We start from the raw sequence: 24,750 nt of genomic DNA on the forward strand, positions 1-24,750 counted from the left end.
GAGGCCTATATTCTAGAGTGCACGTTGATATATGAACATCTACATTTGCTGCCCAATCTAATGAAACTTGTTTATCTTGAGCCCCAATGGAAAGGCTGTATGAGTGACCCTCAGAGAGCCATCTATAGTACTGATTTTCTTTGATGGGACTTTTGGACCTGTACAGTCTGTAGGGCTGAAAAGAGAAGCCGGTAGAGAAGCTCTCATAGCTCTCCTGCCCATATTTCTTTGGCTCCTCTCATGTATATCCTCACGTGATCAGACTGTGGCTATTAATAAAGCATAATAATAACAGATTCTGTCACACAGAAAAGAGTCTACAATTAATAACGAGAAAAGTGATTTGCTGCCAAGCGAACAGCCATTCATCACCTCTAGCAGATAACAACATCCTTGCATTAATGAGGATGGAGGCAGTCCCCAGGGTAAAGCCTAAGCTGACGAAACAGCTGCTGAGGCAATAGTCTGTAGAGTTACACCAGGGCCTGTGTGGATAGCGGCCCGGTGCCTGTCTCTGTCAGGAAGCAGTGTATCACTATTGTAGAACACTTTCCTCATGACCAGGCTATCACATCATTTCTATTTCTTTAAGATCCTGAAAATATAATGTAGAGGTAAATTCTACAGGTTGAGTATTAAATTGCTAACCTCTAACACAATGCGAAAGTTCATAGTTTTTTTCAAGTTTATCCTATATTGGTGTGAACAGAGCACCAAAAAGAAATGATAGAAAGTAGGAAATAATCTACGTTGGCGTTGTTTCATGACCTCCTGTAGATATTCCATAAATGTCTAATAGATGATTGTCCCAAGTCTTGCTCACTTGTGTTTGGGATTCCTATAGTAATGACTGGGGAAAGTGGCACATAAACACCTATCTCTCGTCAGTTGTAGTAAGTCGTTCATGAACGAATCGAGACAAAGAGCTGGCTCCCTGTGTGAACGCTGGGAGCAGCTGTAAGAGGGTGAACTGTAGTGTCACTGAGAGGGCACTAGGACCCTGTGGTTTTTGCCTATTGCAGAAGAGAACAGACCGTGCAAAACTCCCAGAGACGATGTGTGCTGCTGGGTGGGGTCTAGTGTCTCGGGTGTAAAGTGAAACTTGGAAGTGAGAGCTGAGAGAGAAAAAGGCGGGAAGCAAAGGCAGAAGCTGCTGTGATATCTTAAAGAGAGACTGTGTGGATTTACTGCAAGTGTTTTTGGAGGAAAAGAAGCTTTTGAGAGACTTTTTGTTGCTAACGTTCCTCTGGAGAAGAATTAACCTTTTGTTTAACTCTGTGAGAGACTTGTGTGGCTAACGTTTCCTGGAGAGGAGTTAACCCTTTATTTAACAAAAGACGGAGACTTTGCTAAGAACCCAGTACGTATTTGGAAGTCTGTGGATTCCCTGTGCATTGAGTGGAGAAACAAGTCTGGACAGACTGCTGATACAGAGACAGACGGATTGTCGTGGAACCATTCCTAGGAGCTACAGAAGCAGAGACTACATCGTGAGACCACTAACTAAGTCCCCGGCGTTTGGGCTCGGCATCGGCCGACAAGACAAGACAAGAGGAGCTTGCTGTAACTTATTGGCGCTGAAAATATGAACTGGCTGCAGCCTCTGCGGATTCCTGCCTGAGAGGAAATCCATCTCAGGATACGGTACCATAGTTATAGATACCCGGGTATCTCTGCTCAGAGTGTTAAGTTGTTACTTTAGAGGTGTATCTTATATTAGAGTTGTGTAAGTTATACTCAGTGTGCCATTCCAGGGGCTCCCTTAATAACACTACATTCAATTTACACTTGTTCCTGTTTTTAGTTGCCTGTTAGGTAAATTTCTTACTAGTCTGTTGTAGTACACAGTTCTCAGGAGACCTTGGAGTGGCACAGTGATTTCAGCTGCTGCTGAGCTAGTGTATCTTTGGGGTGCATCTGTCTTAATATTCTCCATATTACCTTGATTATTTTGCCTTTGAGTAAATACCGTTGGAGATTTCTGCCTTGGTCTTGGTTTGTGACTCACTGGATCTTATTCGGACCTCTGGTCATTACATTTTTGGCGTAGTCGGCAGGATCCAGTGTTTGTCATGGACGAGGGCGAGGGTGGAAATGACCCCGCTGTATCCGCATCCTCCTCAGGGGTTGGGGTTCCCCTGGCAGCCGCTGCGACTCCGGGAGGGTATGTGCCTGTAGGGGCTTTACTTCAGCACATGCCGAAATACGATGGGCGCAATATGGCGTTGCAAGATTGGGCTGAGAGAATCCGGAGTATTCTGCGCATGTGTAATTTGACCCCCGCGTTACGCGCTGAGCTGGCATTAAATGCACTGGAGGGTGATATTAGGCGTATGGTGATGGTGCGCCCAGAATCAGAGAGGGATACATTAGAAAAGATTTTGGAACTGTTAGAGGGGAGTTTGGGGGGCCGAGCGCGTGTGGCTCAGCTTCGGTCCCTATTCTTTAATCGTCCCCAGAGAGAGTGTGAGTCCCTGATGCAGTACTCTAATATTTTGCAAGAGATGTTGAATGAGATGCAGCGACTAGACCCGGGGGCCATGGGGGCATTCCGGGAGGTAGACCGCTTGCTCCGGGACCAATTCATCACCGGTGTAGCCAATAGACTTCTCCGGGACAAACTGTTGGAAATGGCCCGGGTTGCACCAGAGTTATCTTTCTGGCAGATTTACCGAGCTGCAGTGGAAAGGGAAGAGAAATCGGCCTATGTTCCCGAGGGGTCAGTGAACAGTGCCCAGCTGGAGGAAGGTGGTTCATCAGGGTCGGGGGGAGAGGGGCTGGTAAGCGTGGTACAAGCTCTGCGTGCTGAGGTGAAGGAGTTGAAGCTGAAATTGTCTCAACTGACAGTTGATCCCGCCTCTACCCCCTCGCGGGAACCTCCTGCCTCACCCCCTGGAACGGTGACCCCGCAAATGGCCAGGTCGTCCTATCAGAATGAGTCAAGCCCTCGCCCACGAGGAACAATCAACTGCTGGAAGTGTGGCCGCCAGGGACACATCTCGCGTTACTGCCGGGCGCTTACAGCCCCAGAAACCCCGTCGCCGGCTTTAAACTTCCGGCCGCTGCCATGAGAGGGCAAGCAGCAACGGCCCCACCCACACAAAGCCCTCGACGGAATGAACAAGATTTGTTTGCATGTAGTCCAGTGATAGAAGCAGAGTTTGAAGGGCGGAAGATGAGGTGCTTGGTTGACACGGGATCCGAATGTACTATAATGCCTCTAGAAGTATATGAGAGATACTTCAGTCGACTAGTGATTCCAGAGGATGGCCGAGTGATACGACTGACCGCCGCAAATAATGGTCAATTGTCAGTAAAAGGGATCGTGTGGATGCAACTAAAAATGTTTGGTCAAGAGCTGGGGCAGAAAGGGGTAGTACTGGTGGATCACCCCCCTAGAAGAGGGATGGAAGTGACGCTCGGAATGAACGTGCTGCGAGATTTGAATCACCAGATGTATGCCAGTGAAGGACCCCGATACTGGGCCCGTGCGACAAGACACCGACCCACACAGAGAATTCTACACCGTCTAGTGCTGAGTTGCGACTTGCTGAAAAGTGCGGTCCCAGGTGGCCGGGTGGGCCGGGTCCGAGTGACTCCGAGGGCCCCGATCCTGCTGGGACCCAGACAAGAGGAACTCTTAATGCTGCCTGTGGGAGCTGCACAGAGATTGAATGGGCTTGAAGTGCTACTTGAGCCCGCCCGAGAGGGTTCCTCATTTGCCAAGGTACATGTGGCCCGTTCTTTGGCGATTGTGAAGAATGGACGAGTACCGGTCCGATGCATCAATGTTTTAGATGAAGCTGTTGCAATTCCCGCTGGGACCATACTGGCTGAACTGTTCGTACCGGCAGAGAAGGTGCCGGAAAATGCAGGGTTCGAATTGCGACCAGACCAACAGTCATCCTGGACATTCGCGGTCGAGGTAGGCCGGACTGAACCTCCTACGGAGGAATGGAATGTTCATGTGATCATGGAGCAGATGGGAGTGGATCGGGAGAAGCTGACCCCCGTGCAGTTGGAGCAGTTGGAGAGAGTTTTGTGGGAACATCAAGAGACCTTTTCCCGACATGGAGAGGACTTCGGGTGTACCCAGACGATTGAGCATGAGATTCCAACGGGGGATACTCCACCCATTAGAGAAAGATATCGCCAAATTCCTCCGGCGCTCTATCAAGAGGTGAAGAGCATGGTGGCCAGTATGCTGGACAACCAAGTGATCCGAGAGAGCCGGAGTCCCTGGGCGGCCCCTGTAGTCTTGGTCCGCAAGAAGGATGGGACACTCCGATTTTGTGTGGACTATCGGAAATTGAATGCCCACACCGTACGGGACGCCTATCCTTTACCCCGTATTGAAGAATCCCTGTCGGCCCTGGGTCGGGCCAAGTATTTCTCAACATTGGATTTGGCAAGCGGGTACTGGCAGGTCCCAATGGCTGAAAAAGATCGGGCCAAGACGGCGTTTGTATTGCCAATGGGGCTCTTTGAGTTCAACCGGATGCCCTTTGGCCTCGCTACCGCCCCGGGAACCTTCCAACGCCTGATGGAACATTGCTTGGGTGATCTAAATTTTGAATCAGTCCTGATATATTTGGACGACATTGTGGTGTTCGGAACCTCATTTGAAGATCATCTGGAGAAGCTGCGTCAAGTTCTCCGGCGGCTTAAGAGCTACGGCCTGAAAATAAAGCCAAAAAAATGTCAGCTGTTACGAAACCAGATTGAATATTTGGGGCATCTGGTGACCCCGGACGGGGTACTACCTTTAGCCAGTAATATTAAGGCGGTACAAGAGTGGCCACCTCCTTGTGACCTGCGAGAAGTGCGGGCCTTCCTGGGCCTAGCAGGATACTATCGGCGGTTTGTGCCTAAATTCTCACAAGTGGTGAGTCCCTTGAATGAACTTTTGAGAGGGACAGCGCTGGGTCCTCGAAATCGCCCCATTCCATGGGGGCCCCTACAGAAAAAGGCATTTGATGGAGTGAAAACCGCCCTAACGAGTGCCCCATTGCTGGCCTACGCCCGGTTTGACACCCCTTTTTTGTTGTATACCGATGGTAGTCTTCATGGGTTGGGGGCAGTACTAGCACAGGTGCAGGACGGCCGAGAACGAGTGATTTCTTATGGCAGCAGATCTTTAAGAGACTCCGAGCGAAATCCGGCTAACTACAGCTCATTCCGTCTGGAATTGCTGGCCCTGGTGTGGGCAATGACAGAACGCTTCGCCGAGTATCTAACAGGAGCTGAGGTGCTAGTCATGACAGATAACAACCCGCTAGCTCACTTAGAGAATGCAAAACTGGGGGCGTTGGAGCAGCGGTGGGTCGCCAGACTGGCCAAGTTCAATTACCGCATTAAATTTCGCTCTGGTCGAGAGAACGGCAATGCAGATGCATTGTCAAGAGTGCCCCTTGGGTCATCCGGGGAAGATGTTGATGAACAACTTGAGGATACTGAAACTCCAGCTTTGGGGCAAATACCTATCTTCCAAAGTGTGGTACACTCAAGTGGGGTGGCCACCGGGATGCCCTGTGTCCTGGGTAAAACACCCTCAGATTGGACAAGAGTCCAGGATGAGTGTCCGGACGTTGCACTTGTGCGCCGTTGGGTACAAAACAAGGCCTGGCCCAGTGCAGAGGACAAGGCTCAGTTGTCCATGGAAGGAATGAAACTCCTTCGACAATGGGACAAATTGTGTGTGGAACAAGGTCTTTTGTATCGTAAGGTGTACCTGCCATCGGAGCTGCAGCATCGGTACCAACTGATAATTCCTGTGGGGATGGGGCCGGTGGTCGCTCGTGAGGCGCATGAGAAGGGGGCCCATTTTGGAAGTGAAAAGACACTTCAGTGGTTGCAGCGAGTCCTCTACTGCCCTGAGTTGGGAGGGATGGTGGCCGACGCGTGTCGGCAGTGCCGAATTTGTGGGCTCAACAAAAGCCCTGAGCAGCGGGCTCCCACACAGTCTATTAAGACTTCAGCTCCACTGGAACTACTCATGATTGACTACGTGTTGATAGGGTACTCTACATCAGGGTACTCCTACTGCCTGGTGATGACAGATCACTTTACCAAGTATGCTGTAGCGGTGCCGACAAGAGATCAGACGGCCAAGTCGGCGGCTGAGGCAGTGTGCCGACATTTCTTCCAAGTGTTCGGGTGTCCGCAGAGAATACATTCAGATCAAGGGGCCTGCTTTCAGGGAACGCTGATGAAAGAGTTGCACCAGCTCTGTGGTATCGAGCAGTCGAGAACAACGCCTTACCACCCTCAGGGTAACGGGGCGTGTGAGCGTTTTAATCGGACCCTGTTGCAAATGTTGAGGTCCTTAGAGAGTCAGCAACAGACATGCTGGCCTGAGTATCTCCCCGAATTGATGTGGGCTTACAATAACAGGGTGCACAGTACTACTGGTTACTCACCACACATGTTGATGTTTGGTAGACCTGGCCGAGACATTGAGGATTTGAGCATGCCAGATCCCTCCTCCGCCCCCCTTCGGACTGCATCCGAGTGGGTACGAGAGCATCGGCGGCGGTTGAGGGTGGTGCATCAGGTGGTGGGTGACCACCTTCGCCAGGTGGTCCATAAGGACACGCGACCTGTACAAACAGAGCTGTTCTCTCCGGGAGACAGAGTGTTGGTGAGGACAAAACGACGGTCAGGAAAGCTGAGTGACCGATGGGAGGCGATACCGTATCTGATAAAAAAACAGGTGAACCCTGAGATTCCAGTGTACGAGGTCGAACCGGTGGGGACAGGGGGGCCAACCCGTAATTTGCATCGTAACATGTTACAGCGGTGCTGGTTTGAAGATTCGGCGCCTACCCCCCTAGAGCCAGAGGCCATGTTTCAAGGGGCGGAAGCTCTGAATGATCTTGAGTTTGATGGTGTGCTTACTCCTGCGCCTGCTTATTTGCCCCCTGTGACCGATCTGGCCTCGGGTGATGAGAATGTTGGGGATATGGAGGATGTTGTTGAGGAGAGTGCATCAGGTCAACTGCTTGGTCCTGACGCTGTATCACAGGACATCGAGCCGCAGGAGGAGACAACTCCACTTACGCCCACTGACACGACCATGGAAGAGACTCTAGCTCCCTCTAAGGTCGCACCTGTTGATGTAGGACTCAGGAGAACTACACGATCTACGGCAGGAATACCGCCTCAGCGATATGCTCAAGATGAATTTGAGTGGGAAGGTATGTCGAGGACGCCAACCTCTAGTGGGGTGGCATGTAAGAGGGTGAACTGTAGTCCCACTGAGAGGGCACTAGGACCCTGTGGTTTTTGCCTATTGCAGAAGAGAACAGACCGTGCAAAACTCCCAGAGACGATGTGTGCTGCTGGGTGGGGTCTAGTGTCTCGGGTGTAAAGTGAAACTTGGAAGTGAGAGCTGAGAGAGAAAAAGGCGGGAAGCAAAGGCAGAAGCTGCTGTGATATCTTAAAGAGAGACTGTGTGGATTTACTGCAAGTGTTTTTGGAGGAAAAGAAGCTTTTGAGAGACTTTTTGTTGCTAACGTTCCCCTGGAGAAGAATTAACCTTTTGTTTAACTCTGTGAGAGACTTGTGTGGCTAACGTTTCCTGGAGAGGAGTTAACCCTTTATTTAACAAAAGACGGAGACTTTGCTAAGAACCCAGTACGTATTTGGAAGTCTGTGGATTCCCTGTGCATTGAGTGGAGAAACAAGTCTGGACAGACTGCTGATACAGAGACAGACGGATTGTCGTGGAACCATTCCTAGGAGCTACAGAAGCAGAGACTACATCGTGAGACCACTAACTAAGTCCCCGGCGTTTGGGCTCGGCATCGGCCGACAAGACAAGACAAGAGGAGCTTGCTGTAACTTATTGGCGCTGAAAATATGAACTGGCTGCAGCCTCTGCGGATTCCTGCCTGAGAGGAAATCCATCTCAGGATACGGTACCATAGTTATAGATACCCAGGTATCTCTGCTCAGAGTGTTAAGTTGTTACTTTAGAGGTGTATCTTATATTAGAGTTGTGTAAGTTATACTCAGTGTGCCATTCCAGGGGCTCCCTTAATAACACTACATTCAATTTACACTTGTTCCTGTTTTTAGTTGCCTGTTAGGTAAATTTCTTACTAGTCTGTTGTAGTACACAGTTCTCAGGAGACCTTGGAGTGGCACAGTGATTTCAGCTGCTGCTGAGCTAGTGTATCTTTGGGGTGCATCTGTCTTAATATTCTCCATATTACCTTGATTATTTTGCCTTTGAGTAAATACCGTTGGAGATTTCTGCCTTGGTCTTGGTTTGTGACTCACTGGATCTTATTCGGACCTCTGGTCATTACACAGCCGCCCCTGAGAGGCACTTGCAGTCTCTGCATGGCTCTCACTGGGGGTAAAATCAATATGTTAAGATGCTGAGGTAAATGAAAGGCCACCTACCTGCCCCCCAGAAATGGTCTGTGAATGGCTGGCTATAGGTGGAGAGTATTAATATCATCAGACTGAAGGTGAACACATTAAATAGAGATCTGTTTGCGATCCAAAAAAGCCGACTCTTTGGTGAGTCGAGTCAAATGAGATGGATCGCTAAAAAGAGGCGGAGTGCCCATCACTACTTGTCACTGTGGAAGGGTCAGTTGGGATCGGGGCATTTATACGAGTATAAATTGTGGCTTTGGAACAACTTGAGCAGAGCAAACCATAGTGCCTCCTTAACATTGACAGCTAAAGTAAAAAAATCTTTGGATGAATTTGCTGTGAACAGTAATTATCTCCTGCAACCAAATTCTGCTGATAGGTTACTATTTGGGCAATCTGCACTATGAACAATGTCATGCTAACAAATAATAATATAAAAAGGTGGGTGAGACATTACACTTAGTGTGATTGTGGCTGTCATATAGAAAAAAACGATGGAGAGGCATATCTAGAATCCTACATGCAGGAGATGTTTGTAAGATTGTGGGCACTTTTTAAGGGGGTGGTCCACTTTTAGGGACCCTTTTTCTAAAGTAAAAGCAATTGGGGCTAAAAAATATTTTTACATTTATGCTTCATTAAAAATTGGCACCATTTGCCTTCTGTAGCCTCTGTATTGCACTATTTCTGGCTGCAGAATTAGTTAACGCTGTCGGCCACATTACCTTTACTTTATCAGATGTATTGAGAACATGATTTTGTGGTACTTATATAGGTATAATAGGTTCTTCTCTTGCTCTTGTTAGTGTAGCTTTCTTCACAGACTGCACAACTCTCCAGTCAATAAAATTGCTGCATGGGGGAGTATGTGACCACACCAGCCTTCTCCAGTTGAAGAACAACTCACGTGGGAAAGCTGCTCTTCTATTGGAGGAGACTGGCCATATGCTCCTCCACTGGCAGCCATTTTATGGACTCGATAGCTGTGTAGTTTGTGAGGAAAATTGCACGATTAAGTGCAGGAGAAGAAACTGTAATATTTATATAGTAGTAAGTTACACAAAAATCATGCCCCCAACACATTGGATCAAGAAAAGATAAATTGTCCAACCTCTTTAATAACTCAAAGTATATACCCCAAAGAACTCACCAGAGACAAGCATTGCAGGAGAAGCAAAGGGAATAGAGCTGAGTGTTCTTCTCACTGGATCAGAGAGGGCTATAAAGTCTGCAGGGAGTGTGCCAGGAATAAGCTCAGTTATTTGCCAATCATGGTTTGTATTTGCTGCACAAATGAATGAAAATGAACTTCACTTCGGGTTTTCTTACATACAGTTCAACCACTTTGACATTGTGAGCCACTAAGTCTGGCTACTTAATAACCAAAACACCTAAACAGATGCCCTTAACTGGAATCTATCAGCATGTTTTTGCTATGTAAGCTGAAGACAGCATGCTGTAGGGGTTAAAGGGAATCTGTCACTCCCTGGGATGCTCTTAAGCTATTACTATGGGCATACAGGTGATACAATAAGGCCAGGGTCACACTTGCGAGTTCAATGCGAGAAACTCGCGCCAGTCTCTCGCCTCAATACCCAACACTGCCGCCGGCACTCAGGACTGGACCACGGAAATACATGCAGCTGCATACTCCAGTTTCTCACATTGAACTCGCAAGTGACCCCTGCCTTATTAAAATAGTCTTACCTTTATGGCTCATAGATGCAGTCTTGTTGCTGAGAATTAGACTTTTAATCTTTTATATTAATTAGTTTTTCCACGCTCCATGGCGTGCGGTGCCTGGAAGAAAACTCTGACTTCAGTGTTAATTTGCGTACCACCCCCTACCATACATGTCACAGTGGCATGTGATGTGCAGTTGTGGCACCAGAATACTGTGCCTACGCCCTGTACCCGTGCGATTATGCGTACCTCACAGAACTAAAAGAATTTTCCAAGGAAGAATGGATGATAATCCCTCAAAGAATAATTCAAAGGGTCCATTTTCCTTCTTGTAATTTTTAAAATGTAAAAGACGAAAAAAAAATATATATATTGTCTAAAATACAAAGGAAGTATGTAATCTTTAACTTTAGGCATTTTAGAGATAATTTTATCTTAAACTTGCAATAACTGGTCACAAACGTTTATGTGGCACCCCAGGAGTCCGGGTACCACAGTAGTGCTGCCTTCCTCTCGGGAAGGGTAGTGCTATGCCTGAAGACAAGTCAGATTTCCTTTGGCAGGTTATCACACACACACAACACCTTCTAAATCCAGGCCAGGAGGGGGAGCTCAAAACCCTGTTTTAGGGCAGCTTCCCTGGATAAAGATCCTGGTTTGGAGGAGGAGCTAGTTTAGTCTGTTCAGACAGTCTGTGAGCGAGGACAGACAGGGACAGAGCACAGTGGAGATACAGGACTCCAGGAGGGTATGAGAAAGGCCTCCATGGAGTCAGTGCGCAGAATCCGGGAACCGGGAGCCCAAGGCTTTTGTGGAACTATAAGACACAGAGCAGAACCGGAGGGCAGAGGATTACATGGACTTTACCCATATTCACCTGTGATACAGCAGCACCTTGGAGCCTGGAGTCTCCATGAAAGGACCTCAGTAAGCACAGCTCAAGCTGCCTACTATACAGGTACCTGTCCCAGGACAGGGGAAAGAACTGAAATAACTAGAACTTTGCTGGGAACACTTAGTGGCAGCAGGAACCTCAGACACAGAAAGCGCAGAGTGGAAGGCCCCCAACCTGACCTGCCAAGGGGATTCCGCTTGTCTCTGGACTGCCTGGACTCCTAATTCACGTGTTGCCGATACCCTTGACTGTGGCCTGTCATCCGCAGTAAACCAGGTAAAGGCTTACAACTTGTCTCCTCTCATTTATTCACCAGCTATACCATTCACGCCCTACACCATAGGACCCCTGAGGACCCCGCTTCACATATGTGAAGTGTAACATCTGTGCTGCTGAAACATCCCCCAGGGACCCCCTTAATGCAGCGTCGGTCCCCAATACTGACCGAACCCCACAGGTGGCGTCACAACAAACTTTGAACATTTTCCCCTTTAACATTGAGGCCCAGGGCCACGGACCGGGTCGAAGCCACTGTGACATCCCCCTTGCGACCGAACCCGGTACCGAGTACCCCACTGCCCTGTGGGTTACTCAACTTTGTTGTCACAAACAGGATTTCGTGCCCTAGCATCGCCAGGTACTGTGTGCCAGTGACTGTTTGCCACCAAAAGCCACCATTGCTGCGCTGCGTGGAGCGTGAGGGGGAGGAGACATACCTTCGTGGGTGGAGCCAGCCAGAAAGAGCGCAAGGCAGGAGAAACAAATGCCACGCTGCCTGGAATGCAGGAAGTGAAGACGCCGTACAGCGAAGCCAGAAGTGAAGACGCTACACAGTGCCGAGTGGCGCATCGGAGGAACCGCTGCAGACTCCGCAGAGGAGACCCAGCCTCTACCAGGTTAGCGAGGGGGAAGAGCCATGTCTGACCAAGGAGGAGAATTGGCGGCGGTCGCAGCAGCAGGCCCCATAGCACCCCCTAGGCCCCGCAGCAGACGCACCCGCAGGCCCAGTGATGCCCCAGGCCCCACGGTGGATGCAGCCGCAGTCCCATACTGCTTCCTGGCCCCGCAGAGCCAGCAGCTCCAATAAACTGGCCGGACACTGCCACAGCTACGGCGCCCATCATGCCCCTCTCCATGCCGTATATACCTGGAGCAGCATGGCTCCCACAATATTCCGGAGAGTCACATACATTAAATGACTTTAAAGAAAGGCTCTGCAGCCTGTTTGAAGTTCATCCTTTGACAGAGCATCAGAAAATCTTAAAAGGCCAACTGATTGGTGCGGCCTTGGGAGAGGTAAAATCCTACCCGGATGTGGACAAAAGGACTGTGCAGCAGATCATTGCTAAACTCAAAGTCGCCTTTGACACATGCACCGCTGCAGAGATAAAAATGAAGTTCTTCGGGTGTAAGCAAAAAGCACAGGACAGTATACGGGACTATTCCCTTAGTTTGCAGAAGGCGCTCCGGGCTGTTAATCAAGTGGATCCTAACAGGATACAGGATGGAGATAAGCTTTTGAAAGAGCAGTTCATTGAGGGGCTCCTGCTGTCCAACACCCACAGGACTCAGTTACGCATCCTGGCCTTGCAAAACCCTGACCTGGAATTTGCGCAATTTAAGGACAGAGCCATTCGGGTGCTGCACGAACCTCCACCCAGCTGTGCAGTGCCTCTTAAGCGTCCAGGCTTCATGTACCCCCAGGAGGTGGCATCATATCCCCAGGTCACCGTTGAAGCTGATGCACATGTCCTAGATGAGGATTCTTCTACAGGACTAGGCCTCCAGGTGCAGGAGCTGACCAAGAGTGTTGCCGCAATAGCCCGGACCATACAGTCTCTACAGGAATCCCCTAAGGAGAAGATGCAGCTGGCTTCCAGACCGGAGGACGTCCCCTGGCGACGACAGAAGAGGATCCCGCTGACCAGAGGGAGAGACGACGATCGCTAACACTAGGATGGATGGCCCATCTGCCGCCGCTGCAACCAGGCAGAACACATTGCAAGCTACTGTCATTTAAACGAGTGACCCCTGGGGCAGAGGGCCAACCCCCAGGAGTAGGATGACCAGGCCCACAAAACTGGCGAGCCAAGTACATCAGAGGATGACCTGTTCTCCCCATTGTGATCAACAGCATCCCGATGAACGCTTTGTTGGACACCAGTTCACAGGTTACAACTATGCCTTACATCCTTTATAAGCGTTATTGGGCTGATACAGACATTACCCGTGGTCCAGATAGTGACTTAACGATAGTAGCCAGTAATGGTAAGCCTTTGCCGCAGGTGGGATACAAGGAGGTCACCATTAAAGTGGGGCAGGTGGAATTAAAGGCCCAAGGAATGGTAATTGTTGATATTGACCGGCGTGAATGTAACCCTATGATGACCAATGGTACTAATGTTATTGAAAATTGTCTTGTCGAGGTTATTGTCTTATTACAACAGGTGGCTGAAACTGCTGGTTTCAGTGAGCAGAGAGTCCTGCAAAGGGAAATCAGAGCCCTGGTACAGAAACAGCAGGTAGAACTATCTGGTGGAGAAATTGGCAGAGTCACAGTGAGTGATCCAATCCCCATTGCAATACCCCCCAGGAGTGAAATGTTGATAAGGTATCAGAGGTAAAGACTGTCAGGCACTGGTAGAACCTGTGTATTCTGACAGTAGGCCTACAATCCTGACAGCCAGAGGGGTGGGTGAAGTCCGCAAGGGGAGGGTACCAGTACATGTTCTCAACTGTGGGGAGAAGGAGGTTCTCTTAACCAGATATGCTACACTTGCCAAACTGCTTGCTGTTGATAATAATGTGATACAGGCAACAGAACCCTTGGTCCCGTCCAACCAGGCGGAGGACAATGGCTCTGCAGGACAAATGGAAGATTGGTGTCAGAAATTACATGTGAGCACTGACTCTACACCTTCACACCAGAAACAAGGGGATTACCTGGTGGTCCATGAGTATGAACGGGTATTCAGTATGCACCCACTAGATTTTGGGCAGGTAAAAGGGGTACAACATCACATCCCCTCGGGAAGTCATCCACCATCAAGGAGAGTTACCGGCCTGTACCTCCAACCCATTATCAGTGTGCCAAAAGTATGTTGTGAGAGATGAAGGAGGCTGGGGTAATCAGAGATACAGTAGTTGTGGCCCCTAGGCAGTGTTAAGGACTGGCGGAACGCACCAAGTATAGATGATATGAAACTAGGTGCGTTCGCAGTCCAAGGTCCACCGTGCAGGTAAAAACCCTGCTGCTAGTAAGACGGACTATATGGCGGTACTATAAGTATACACGCACGGGTTAACTTCACCCTGCGTGAAGGAAGCGATCCTGTTGAGTCACAGGACCGCGGTACCGCACATAGAGCGCGAGCAAGAAGTCAGGGAACACAACCCCAACACAGGATTGAAGTCTGATTAGACCACTTGCTGGCACAACACCGCAACTGGGTGTGTAAGGAAACTATTAAAATAGTATATAAAGGCACGAGAGTGCATGCAGTGCCGCACTGACGGACGCCACTAACCACCCAGGCTTGGGTAAGGAAAGCGCAGAGGAAGCGCACGGCGCCGTACAGGCGGTCACAGCAACTAGACGCTGTTATGTGTGTAACGTGCTGTTGGATAAGTCGGGCGCTAGATAGCAAACATACACCTTCCGCGAACAGTCATCCAATAGGGAGGGTATTTTAAAGAGCGACTTTCACTCACAACACACACACATATTATCAAGACAATACTAGCGCATGGCCGTGCGGTCATGCGCAGTTTATATAGTTGCAGCACAGGAAGCTGCTACCGAAGTTTTGCCCTTTCAGGACCTTCCTGGAGGACCAATGGAATGTGCTGCAGTACCTGAGCATGTGACCCTTGATCTCCAACGGGAGATCTTGCCCTGGGCATGCTCAGTGTGTGAAAATAAGGACTTAGTCCCAGAGAAGCCTGCTCGCCGCAGATCAGTGCAGGGTACAACAGGAGAGCCAGAAAAGGCAGTAGTAACCCTCTGCACAGAATCAGTCCCAGCAAGACGCTGGGAGCGACGCCTCCGCTGAGCAGACCCCACTGCGGCCGATGCAGAATGGGAGACCGCAGCAGACACGGATCGAGATTCCTCCTGTGCAGCAGAGGAAACTCGACTCCTAACAGGCAGCTCCATTAGTCCTCGTCAGGAAAAAAGACGGCACCATGAGAATGTGGGTAGATTATAGGCAGATAAACCGCATTACACACAAGGATGCATACCCGTTGCCTAGAATAGAAGAGTCATTGGCTGCGTTAAAATCTGCTAATTACTTTTCTACCTTGGATCTCACTAGTGGGTACTGGCAGGTTCCCATAGCAGAGGCTGACAAGGAGAAGACGGCCTTCACAACACTAATGGGTCTCGCTGAATTTAATTACATGCCGTTTGGACTGTGCAACACCCCAGGGACATTTCAGAGAATGATGGAGTGCTGTCTCGGGCACAAGATCTTCAAAACTGTCTTGTTGTACCTGGACGACGTCATTGTTTTCTCCAAGACGTATGAAGATCACCTGAGGCACCTGGCCAAGGTATTTGAAGCCCTGTCCAACTTTGGCTTGAAGGTAAAACCATCTAAATGTCACCTGTTGAAATCCAAAGTGCAGTACCTGGGCCATGTGGTAAGCTCTGAAGGAGTGGCACCAGACCCAGACAAGGTCACCGTGATCAAGAACTGGCCGAAACCCAGTAACCTCCATGAAGTCCGACAGTTCCTAGGGTTGGTAGGCTACTACAGAAGATTTATTAAAGACTTCACCAAGATAGCCACACCACTGCAAGACCTGTTAGTCAGCCAATCTAAGAAAACCAAGGGTAAGAATATCACATTAGACTGGAACAACAGGCTGGAAGGATCCTTCACTCAGTTGAAGTTGGCTCTCATGGGAGACGAGGTACTGGCCTACCCAGAATATGACCAACCGTTTGTGCTGTACACGGATGCCAGCAACACGGGATTTGGAGCAGTACTGTCCCAAGTTCAAAAAGGCAAGGAAAGGGTAATTGCATACGCCAGTAGGAAGCTTCGCCCCACAGAAAGGAACCCTGAAAATTATAGTTCCTTGCCATCGTCTGGGCAGTAACAGAGAGGTTCATGCACTACCTGGCCTCGGCAAGATTCACGTTTTACATGGATAACAATTCGCTGACTCACCTGGAGATGGCAAAACTAGGTGCCTTGGAGCAGCGATGGATGGCCAGTTGTCTAATTACGACTTCACCATCAAATACCATGCAGGGCACAAGAATGCCAACACCGATGCGTTAACCAGAATGCCCAACCTTCCAGATGTGGAAGAGAATTCAGAGGAACTTGAAGAGGTAGAGCTGCCAGCTTTCTACCGCCCTGGAGCAACTCAGTACGCTCATTATGTGAGGAACGGGCGCAGTAACAAACAAGAAGCCACGCTGAACCCGTTGCCCCACCATGGATGGGCAGAGACCCAGGATAGTGACCCCTCAGTCTGTCTGGTGAAAGAGCTGCTGACACAAACAGATTCGCACCCTGGTCCAAATGGTCCGCAAGAGACACAACAACTGTGGAAGGAGAAAGGCAAACTATTCATCTACGATGATAAGCTGTGCCAAAGAAACATCAATACACGCACTCAGGAGTTAGTCTGGCAGATAGTGGTCCCAAGACAAGATGTGCCAATGGTCCTGGAAGCATACCACGATGGAGCAGCACACTTCGGATGGAAGAAGTTAGAGATACTGTTACGTGGAAGATTTTACTGGATTGGCATGAGAAAAGCCATCACAAAGTGGTGCCAAGAGTGTGGCCCATGTAACTTGCACAGAAAGGACCGTGACAGCCAGAGGGCTCCCCTACAGCCCATAGTCACCAAACAGCCACTTGAACTGGTTGCCTTAGACCACGTGAAGCTAACTCCAAGCCGGACAGGCTATGTCTACTCTTTGACTATTGTGTATCACTACTCCAGATTCCTAGTAGTTGTACCTGTCAAGGACCAGACAGCAAAGACAGCAGCCAGAGCCTTCCAACAGCACTTCTGTAGACCACATGGATATCCTAAGAAGGTACTTACTGACCAAGGACCAGCCTTTGAAGCGGAAGTGTTTCAAGAATTCTGCAACCTGTATGGATGCAAAAAGATCAGAATAACTCCGTATCACCCGCAAACCAACATGCAAAAAATGAACCAAGTAGTGATTGACCTACTGAAGACATTGCCTTTACATGAAAGGAATTTATGGCCAGAAATGTTGCCAGAGTTGGTAGACTTGTATAACCACAACCCAGTGAATTCCACCAACTTCACTCAAGCATACCTGATGAGAGGAATATCTAGTAAACTACCAGTTGATCTAGACATGGGAGTCCTAACCCCAGAAAATACCTCACCAGATGCAGATTGGGATACTGAGAGACAACAAAAGTACCGCCAAGGACAAGAGTGCGTTGAAAGAAGTCTATCACAGGCGAAACAAAAGCAAGAAAGAGACTATAACCAACGTGCCCCTGCAATCCCCTTGCCACCAGGTGAACAAGTGCTAAAACGTAAAAGAAGACTGCACAAACTTGATGACCAGTGGGAAGCAGAAACGTATACTACCCTACCTTCAATCTTCGACAACACGAAAGTCTGCCTTATCAGTAAAGATGGAGGAGAAACTTCAACTGCGGTATCCAGAGACCATCTCAAAGTATGCCCTGATAAACTGAGGAACAAAGAAACAGACCCAGGAACATATCCACCCATGGAAGAAAAAGAAAAGAAAATTCACACCGTTCTGGGAGATTTTCCCCAGTCTTGGACTCAGATACATCAGGCCATAATGATACCTGTCTTAACGTTTCCCCAGCCAGAAATACAAGAAGAAGTGACTCAGAACCATCCTGAACCAGAAGAGACTTTACACCAGCAGGTTCAAGCAGCAAATGTCACCCCAGCAGTAGAACCAGACAATCCACCCTCTGCTATTGGTGAAACTGTCAGAAACTGTCAGATCTATGGTGAATCTGAGAAGTCACAGACAATTACTTAGTTTACCTACACAATACAGATCTACACATAGTACATGCACTAGTGGGTACACTACAGCAGACATGGTAGACCAGGAAGTACGTAGGTCTACTCGTAGCACCAAGGGTCAAATTCCAGCCCCTTACAAGGACTGTCAATAATTGGTGTTACCTGTTAGAAAATGTTTGCATGTATTCCGTTACAGGTTTATAATGGACATTGAGGTAATGGACAATGATTACCCAAAAACTTTCATTGTAAATAGTTTGGCACCCTAAAGGTGCACCCTGGTTCTGCCCACTTGCTGGCGTGGGTAGAGCCTTCTTTGTTTCAGTAGACCGAAGATAAAATCTTAACTAAAATATTTAATATGAACATAGACACCATGGTAAAGGCCAGATCGTTCAAGAACCGTGCCTCCCATAAGGGATGAAAAGTTTAACCTGTTTTTAATGTATTTCAATGTATTTCCAAAAATGTCTTTTTAACCTGTTGCTTATGTTTCCTTTTCCCAGTCCACAAGTACTGGATTTAACAGGGGGGGTGTAATGTGGCACCCCAGGAGTCCGGGTACCACATTAATGCTGCCTTCCTCTCGGGGAGGGTAGTGCTATGCCTGGAGACAAGTGAGATTCCCTTTGGCAGGTTATCACACACACACAACACCTTCCAAATCCAGGCCAGGAGGGTGAGCTCAAAACCCTGTTTTAGAGCAGCTTCCCTGGATAAAGATCCTGGTTTGGAGGAGGAGCTAGTTTAGTCTGTTCAGACAGTCTGTGAGTGAGGACAGACAGGGACAGCACAGTGGAGATACAGGACTCCAGGAGGGTATGAGAAAGGCCTCCACAGAGTCAGTGCACAGAATCCGGGAACCGGGAGCCCAAGGCTTTTGTGGAACTATAAGACATAGAGCAGAACCAGAGGGCAGAGGATTACATGGACGTTGCCCATATTCACCTGTGGTACAGCAGCATCTTTGGAGCCTGGAGTCTCCGTGAAAGGACCTCAGTAAGCACAGCTCAAGCTACCTACCATACAGGTACCTGTCCCAGGACAGGGGAAAGAACTGAAACAACTAGAACTTTGCTGGGAACACTTAGTGGCAGCAGGAACCTCAGACACAGAAAGCGCAGAGTGGAAGGCCCCCAACCTGACCTGCCAAGGGGATTCCGCTTGTCTCTGGACTGCCTGGACTCCTAATTCACCTTTTGCCGGTACCCTGGACTGTGGCTTGTCATCCGCAGTAAACAAGGTAAAGGCTTACAACTTGTCTCCTCTCATTTTTTCACCGGCTATACCATCCACGCCCTACACCATCGGACCCCTGGGGACCATTCTTCACCTCTAGGAAGTGTAACATCTGTGCTGCTGCAACATCCCCCAGGGGACCCCTTTAATGCAGCGTTGGTCCCCAATACTGACCGAACCCCACAGGTGGCGTCACGACAAACTTTGAACATTTTCCCCTTTAACGTTAAGGCCCAGGGCCATGGACCGGGTCGCAGCCACCGTGACATCCCCCTTGCGACTGGACCTGATACCGAGTACCCCACTGCCCTGTGGGCGACTCATTTACATGCCACTGTATGTAGGTCATAGAAAGCTGAATAAAATGATACCTTGATATTTGTAATCCGATTTCTTATTCCAGAGAAATCCAAGTTTTTCTTACATGAAATGAGATGTTCCAAGCTATGGTCTGGACATAGATCTGCATAGGAATCTCCAGCACTTATTTTAAATGAAAGGAGTTCGTTATCAGTGTGCGATAAGTAGCTAACCACGGAACAGTAGAATTGAACTTTGTCTCATAAACACATGAGCAGCTGTAGCTCTCACAGCTCTAAACGCTGCGTTTTCACGCTTTTCCATACGTTTTGCATGCGTTTGCGTTTTTTGTACACATGGTGAAAAGTTTAACAGAAACAAAATCTATATAGACAGACACCACCAATGGAACTACAGTGGGCGTGTATTATGGGATATCTATATATAGACCTTTGGACTGCTGAAATCTTCACAGTTTGCTACTGTATTCTGTGTCATGATGGATCTTCGCATGGAGAGCTTTTATTTCAACCTTGATTTAAGCATCAAGCTGTTTCTTGCCTGTGCGTTTGCGTGGGAGCAACAAAGAAATAGAGAACAACAGAGAAGGACACGGCGTAGGCGTTTTTGGAGACACCCCATTATTGAACTCCGGGAAAGCCGTAGAGCCTACCACACATGCTATATGGCGAGCTTAACCCCTTACCGGCATCGGACGTACTATACCGTCCGATGCCGGCTCCCCTGCTTTGATGCAGGGCTCCGCGGTGAGCCCGCATCAAAGCCGGGACATGTCAGCTGTTTTGAACAGCTGACATGTGCCCGTAATAGGCGCGGGCAGAATCGCGATCTGCCCGCACCTATTAACTAGTTAAATGCCGCTGTCAAACGCAGACAGCGGCATTTAACTACCGCTTCCGGCCGGGCGGCCGGAAATGACGTCATCGCCGACCCCCGTCACATGATCGGGGGTCGGCGATGCTTGTACATTGTAACCATAGAGGTCCCAGAGACCTCTATGGTTACTGATCGCCGGTGGCTGTGAGCGCCACCCTGTGGTCGGCGCTCACAGCACACCTCCATTTCTGCTACATAGCAGCGATCAGCAGATCGCTGCTATGTAGCAGAGCCGATCGCGTTGTGCCTGCTTCTAGCCTCCCATGGAGGCTATTGAAGCATGGCAAAAGTAAAAAAAAAAAAGTTTAAAAAAATGTGAAAAAAATAAAAAAAACATAAAAGTTTAAATCACCCCCCTTTCGCCCCAATCAAAATAAATCAATTAAAAAAATATCAAATCTACGCATATTTGGTATCGCCGCGCTCAGAATCGCCCGATCTATCAATTAAAAAAAAGTATTAACCTGATCGCTAAACAGCGTAGCGGGAAAAAAATTCGAAACGCCAGAATTACGTTTTTTTGGTCGCGCGACATTGCATTAAAATGCAATAACGGGCGATCAAAAGAACGTATCTGCACCGAAATGCTATCATTAAAAACGTCATCTCGGCACGCAAAAAATAAGCCCTCAACCGACCCCAGATCATGAAAAATGGAGACGCTATGAGTATCGGAAAATGGCGCAATTTTTTTTTTTTTTTTAGCAAAGTTTGGAATTTTTTTTCACCACTTAGATAAAAAATAACCTACTCATGTTAGGTGTCTATGAACTCGTACTGACCTGGAGAATCATAATGGCAGGTCATTTTTAGCATTTAGTGAACCTAGCAAAAAAGCCAAACAAAAAACCAATGTGGGATTGCACTTTTTTTGCAATTTCACCGCACTTGGAATTTTTTTCCCGTTTTCTAGTACACGACATGCTAAAACCAATGATGTCGTTCAAAAGTACAACTCGTCCCGCAAAAAATAAGCCCTCACATGGCCAAATTGACGGAAAAATAAAAAAGTTATGGCTCTGGGAAGGAGGGGAGCGAAAAACGAACACGGAAAAACGAAAAATCCCCCGGTCATGAAGGGGTTAATGCCAACGCGGAAAAAATTCCCAGAATATACCAGGATGTCTCAAGACTCTTTCCAGGAATTGCTTGGTCGTGTCCAAGGATCCATCCGGAGACAGGACACCCAGCTCCGTAGAGCGATTCCAGCAGAGGAACGTCTCCTGGTACGTAATAATTCAAAACAAATGCCAGTCATAATTATTATTGGTCTGCCATGGATTATTTGTATTTTCCTTTAGGTCTTTAGCTAAACACCACCATAAATGGAATTGATTGTAAATTAATTTTTTTATTCTTATTTCAGATTTCTGGCAACCGTAGAGAGCTTATCATCCGTCCACTTTCAGTACCTGCTTGGAATTTCCACCCTGTCTGGAATAGTTGCGGACACCTGCTGGGCTTTGTGGAATGTTCTCTGGTATGAGTTTATACCCCTACTCACGGAGGACATGTGGATTGAAATTGCTGAAAAATTCTGGATTGTGTGTGATTTCCCCAACTGTTTGGGAGCGGTGGATGGAAAGCACATACGCATTATCAAACCCGCCAGAACTGGATCGGAGAACTTCAACTCCAAAAATATTTTCCAGTTGTGCTCATGGCAATAGCAGATGTGGACTATCGCTTCATCGGACATTGGAGCTTTTGGCCGTGGGAATGACACACAGACTTTCATGAAAACTGATATGGGCCGATGTGAGTATGGAAGAAATTGTAATTTTCCACTGCCACAACCTCTCTCCAACACTCAAGGCCCACCGATGCCATTTGTTATGGTTGGGGTGAGGCCTTTCAGATGTGTGAAATCCTACTGAAGCCATATTCCAGTTGGGACTTGAACCACTGTGGCACCCCTAGGGGTATTTGCCACAAAAATAGTTACTGACACTAGACACAAATACTAAAATAGCAAAACTGCACTACCACCTCCGGCCAGAAGGGGGAGCTCCAGAGACTCCCCTTAATCCATTCTGGTCTGAGAGAAGAAATGGCAGTTGGGCTAAGGGGCTGATAGTGAGAGGTCATACAGCTGAATTTCTAACAGCCCTATGACGGTTTCCAGGCCCAAATCACCGGCCTGAGGAGAAAAGGGACAGAGAAAAAGGACATTGTGAGAACCGGGTAGCATTAATCACTACCTAGAACAGGCGCAAAGACGGATACCGGATCCGTGGCTGTATTCATTATATATAATACAGCAACCGGAAAAACGTGAGGTGATATCAGCTTCACTAGGGCCGGATGCAGCAACAGACACAGAGTTCAGCGGTACTCCCGGAGGGGGTAAGCCGATAAAAGGACTCGGGTTGCCCGTCGAACCAGGACCCGGAGGGGACAGATTGGGCCGGCAGCCAGTTCACATACAGCAGCAGGGCCACACAGAAATTGCGCACAATAAGAGGCGAAGACCCCGGCAGGGTCAAAGTAACTCAGAGTTCCCATACAGACTCCGGTGACAGGACTGGTTGTAAATCCTTTTATGTTAAAGTAAACTGGTTAAACGTTTCAGTGCCTCAGTCTTTCATTTGGACAATAGCCATCTATCCAGGATCGGGATCATCGCCGCTGAGAGAACCTGCTGCTGATCAAGTAAGTGCCTGTCCCCTCACGATACCCCTTACACTGTGCATTGCCTGAGGCCACAGCACCGGGTCAAGCCACCCGTGACATCCCCCTCAAGAGACAGACCCCATTGGTCTGGTGCTGGGTATCCCGGTCTCTTGGGCGTCACAATTGGCGTCACGAACAGGATCTAGCCAGCCCGTATACCGGGTATTGTGTGCCGTGATTGGAGCCCAAAACTGTGAAAACTTGGATGAAAAATCTTGAAAATTGACTTTATTAAAGAAAAATCCATTCCCCATTGAAAACTATTGAAAGTGACTTTTCCCCATTGGTTATAATGGAGTAAAGATGGCCGCCATCCCCTGAGGTAATCACTTCATAACCGTTAGGCACGAGACTGTTAATTGAGCTACGCCATCACCTGAGCCCCAGTCTAACTGAAAAACTTCAGAATCCGCCATTACAGAGCGCGGTGGGTGGGAGCAGCAGGGGGCGTGTCATTGTGGGCGGCACCAAGCTGAGCGCTCTGACATCAGAGCAAGGGGAAAATCGATCCTGCTGCACAGCGGAACAAATCTACACTATCCTGACGGAAGCGGAGGACCGGAAGGGTCCGGATTAACTAAGGGGGCACAGTATGTCGCAGCACGGAGACGCCGCAGCACCCGGCGACGCTAATGCAGCTGAAAGACAGAGTGTCGATAGAGAGTCCGGTAGCGCAGCGGTGCAAGGAGTGGCGCCCATCATGCCGGTGCTGATGCCATATACCCCGGGTGGCCCATGGCTTCCAATGTATGAAGGTGAGCCTAATACCCTTGACGATTTCAGAGAAAAGATGCTGGCCCATTTTGACATGTTCCCTGTGGGTGAAGTTCAGCGTGTTAGTCTCCTGATGATGCAGTTAAGTGGCCATGCTAAGCGAGAAGTCACAGCATGGGCAGCTGATCTAAAAGGCACTGTTGAATGCATATTTGCTGGATTAAAAGCTACATTTGAAACCACTGCCAGCAGCAAAGCTAAAGTACGATTCTTTAATTGCAAACAAAAAGTTAATGAGGGCGTGAGAGACTTTGCCTTAAACCTGCAGGAAGCCCTTAAATCACTTACACTGGCTGAACCCATTTTTAACACCGGAGCGGATAAACTGCTAAGAGATCAATTTATTGAGGGACTCTACACCCCTTCTCACCGGGGGCATGTGAGCATGCTTGTTTTTAAGAACCCTGAATTGACATTTGCCCAATTAAAGGAGAGCGTTATACGTCTCCAGCTGGCAGAGGCACCTCGGGATCAGGAGCCTGCGCAACTCATGGCAGAGGCTCCTCAACAACATGGAGTACCAGTGACATCAGCTATGTCCGGGGCCATTGCTAAGCCCCTGGGGCCCAGTACTAATGAGGCTCTTCAACAAAAGCTTGACTCTTTAACTGATGTTGTTGCTTCAATGGCTAAAACCATGCAGGAGATGAGAGGACCCAAGATGGAGTTGTCAAACCGTAGAGAAGGTGTTCCATGGATGAGACCCCGGAGATATCCGACATGGAGAGGACGACCCCGCGACCGCTACCAACCGGATGGACAGCCCATTTGCCGCCGTTGCCAGCAGCCAGGCCACTTTGCACGAGATTGTGATTTAAACGGGAATCCCCTGGGAATGCGGGCCGCTTCGCAGGAATGAACTTTCAAGGCCCAACACCCTG

At 48.6% G+C, this 24,750-nt stretch overlaps 1 protein-coding gene across 1 annotated transcript; it reads left to right on the plus strand.

Annotated features, from left to right (window-relative positions):
- Positions 1 to 904: 904 nt before the first annotated feature.
- Positions 905 to 16,072, plus strand: LOC138674547 (uncharacterized). Its single transcript, XM_069762370.1, has 7 exons — positions 905 to 957; positions 4,072 to 5,398; positions 8,448 to 8,529; positions 12,036 to 12,864; positions 13,101 to 13,311; positions 13,781 to 13,966; positions 15,296 to 16,072. The coding sequence occupies exons 1-7, from the start codon at positions 905 to 907 to the stop codon at positions 16,070 to 16,072; spliced, it is 3,465 nt and encodes a 1,154-aa protein (XP_069618471.1).
- The last annotated feature ends 8,678 nt before the right edge of the window (positions 16,073 to 24,750 follow it).

The sequence above is a fragment of the Ranitomeya imitator genome, chromosome 4, assembly GCF_032444005.1.
Source record: "Ranitomeya imitator isolate aRanImi1 chromosome 4, aRanImi1.pri, whole genome shotgun sequence".
Taxonomy (NCBI): Eukaryota; Metazoa; Chordata; class Amphibia; order Anura; family Dendrobatidae; genus Ranitomeya; species Ranitomeya imitator.

Coding starts and splice junctions, on each gene's coding strand:
- LOC138674547 (XM_069762370.1), top strand. CDS start 905: ATGAACGAATCGAGACAAAGAGCTGGCTCCCTGTGTGAACGCTGGGAG. Junction 8,530..12,035: donor CCAAAAAAGCCGACTCTTTG/GTGAGTCGAGTC, acceptor CTGGCCCCGCAG/AGCCAGCAGCTCCAATAAAC. Junction 13,967..15,295: donor ACCCACTAGATTTTGGGCAG/GTAAAAGGGGTA, acceptor GGGTACTGGCAG/GTTCCCATAGCAGAGGCTGA.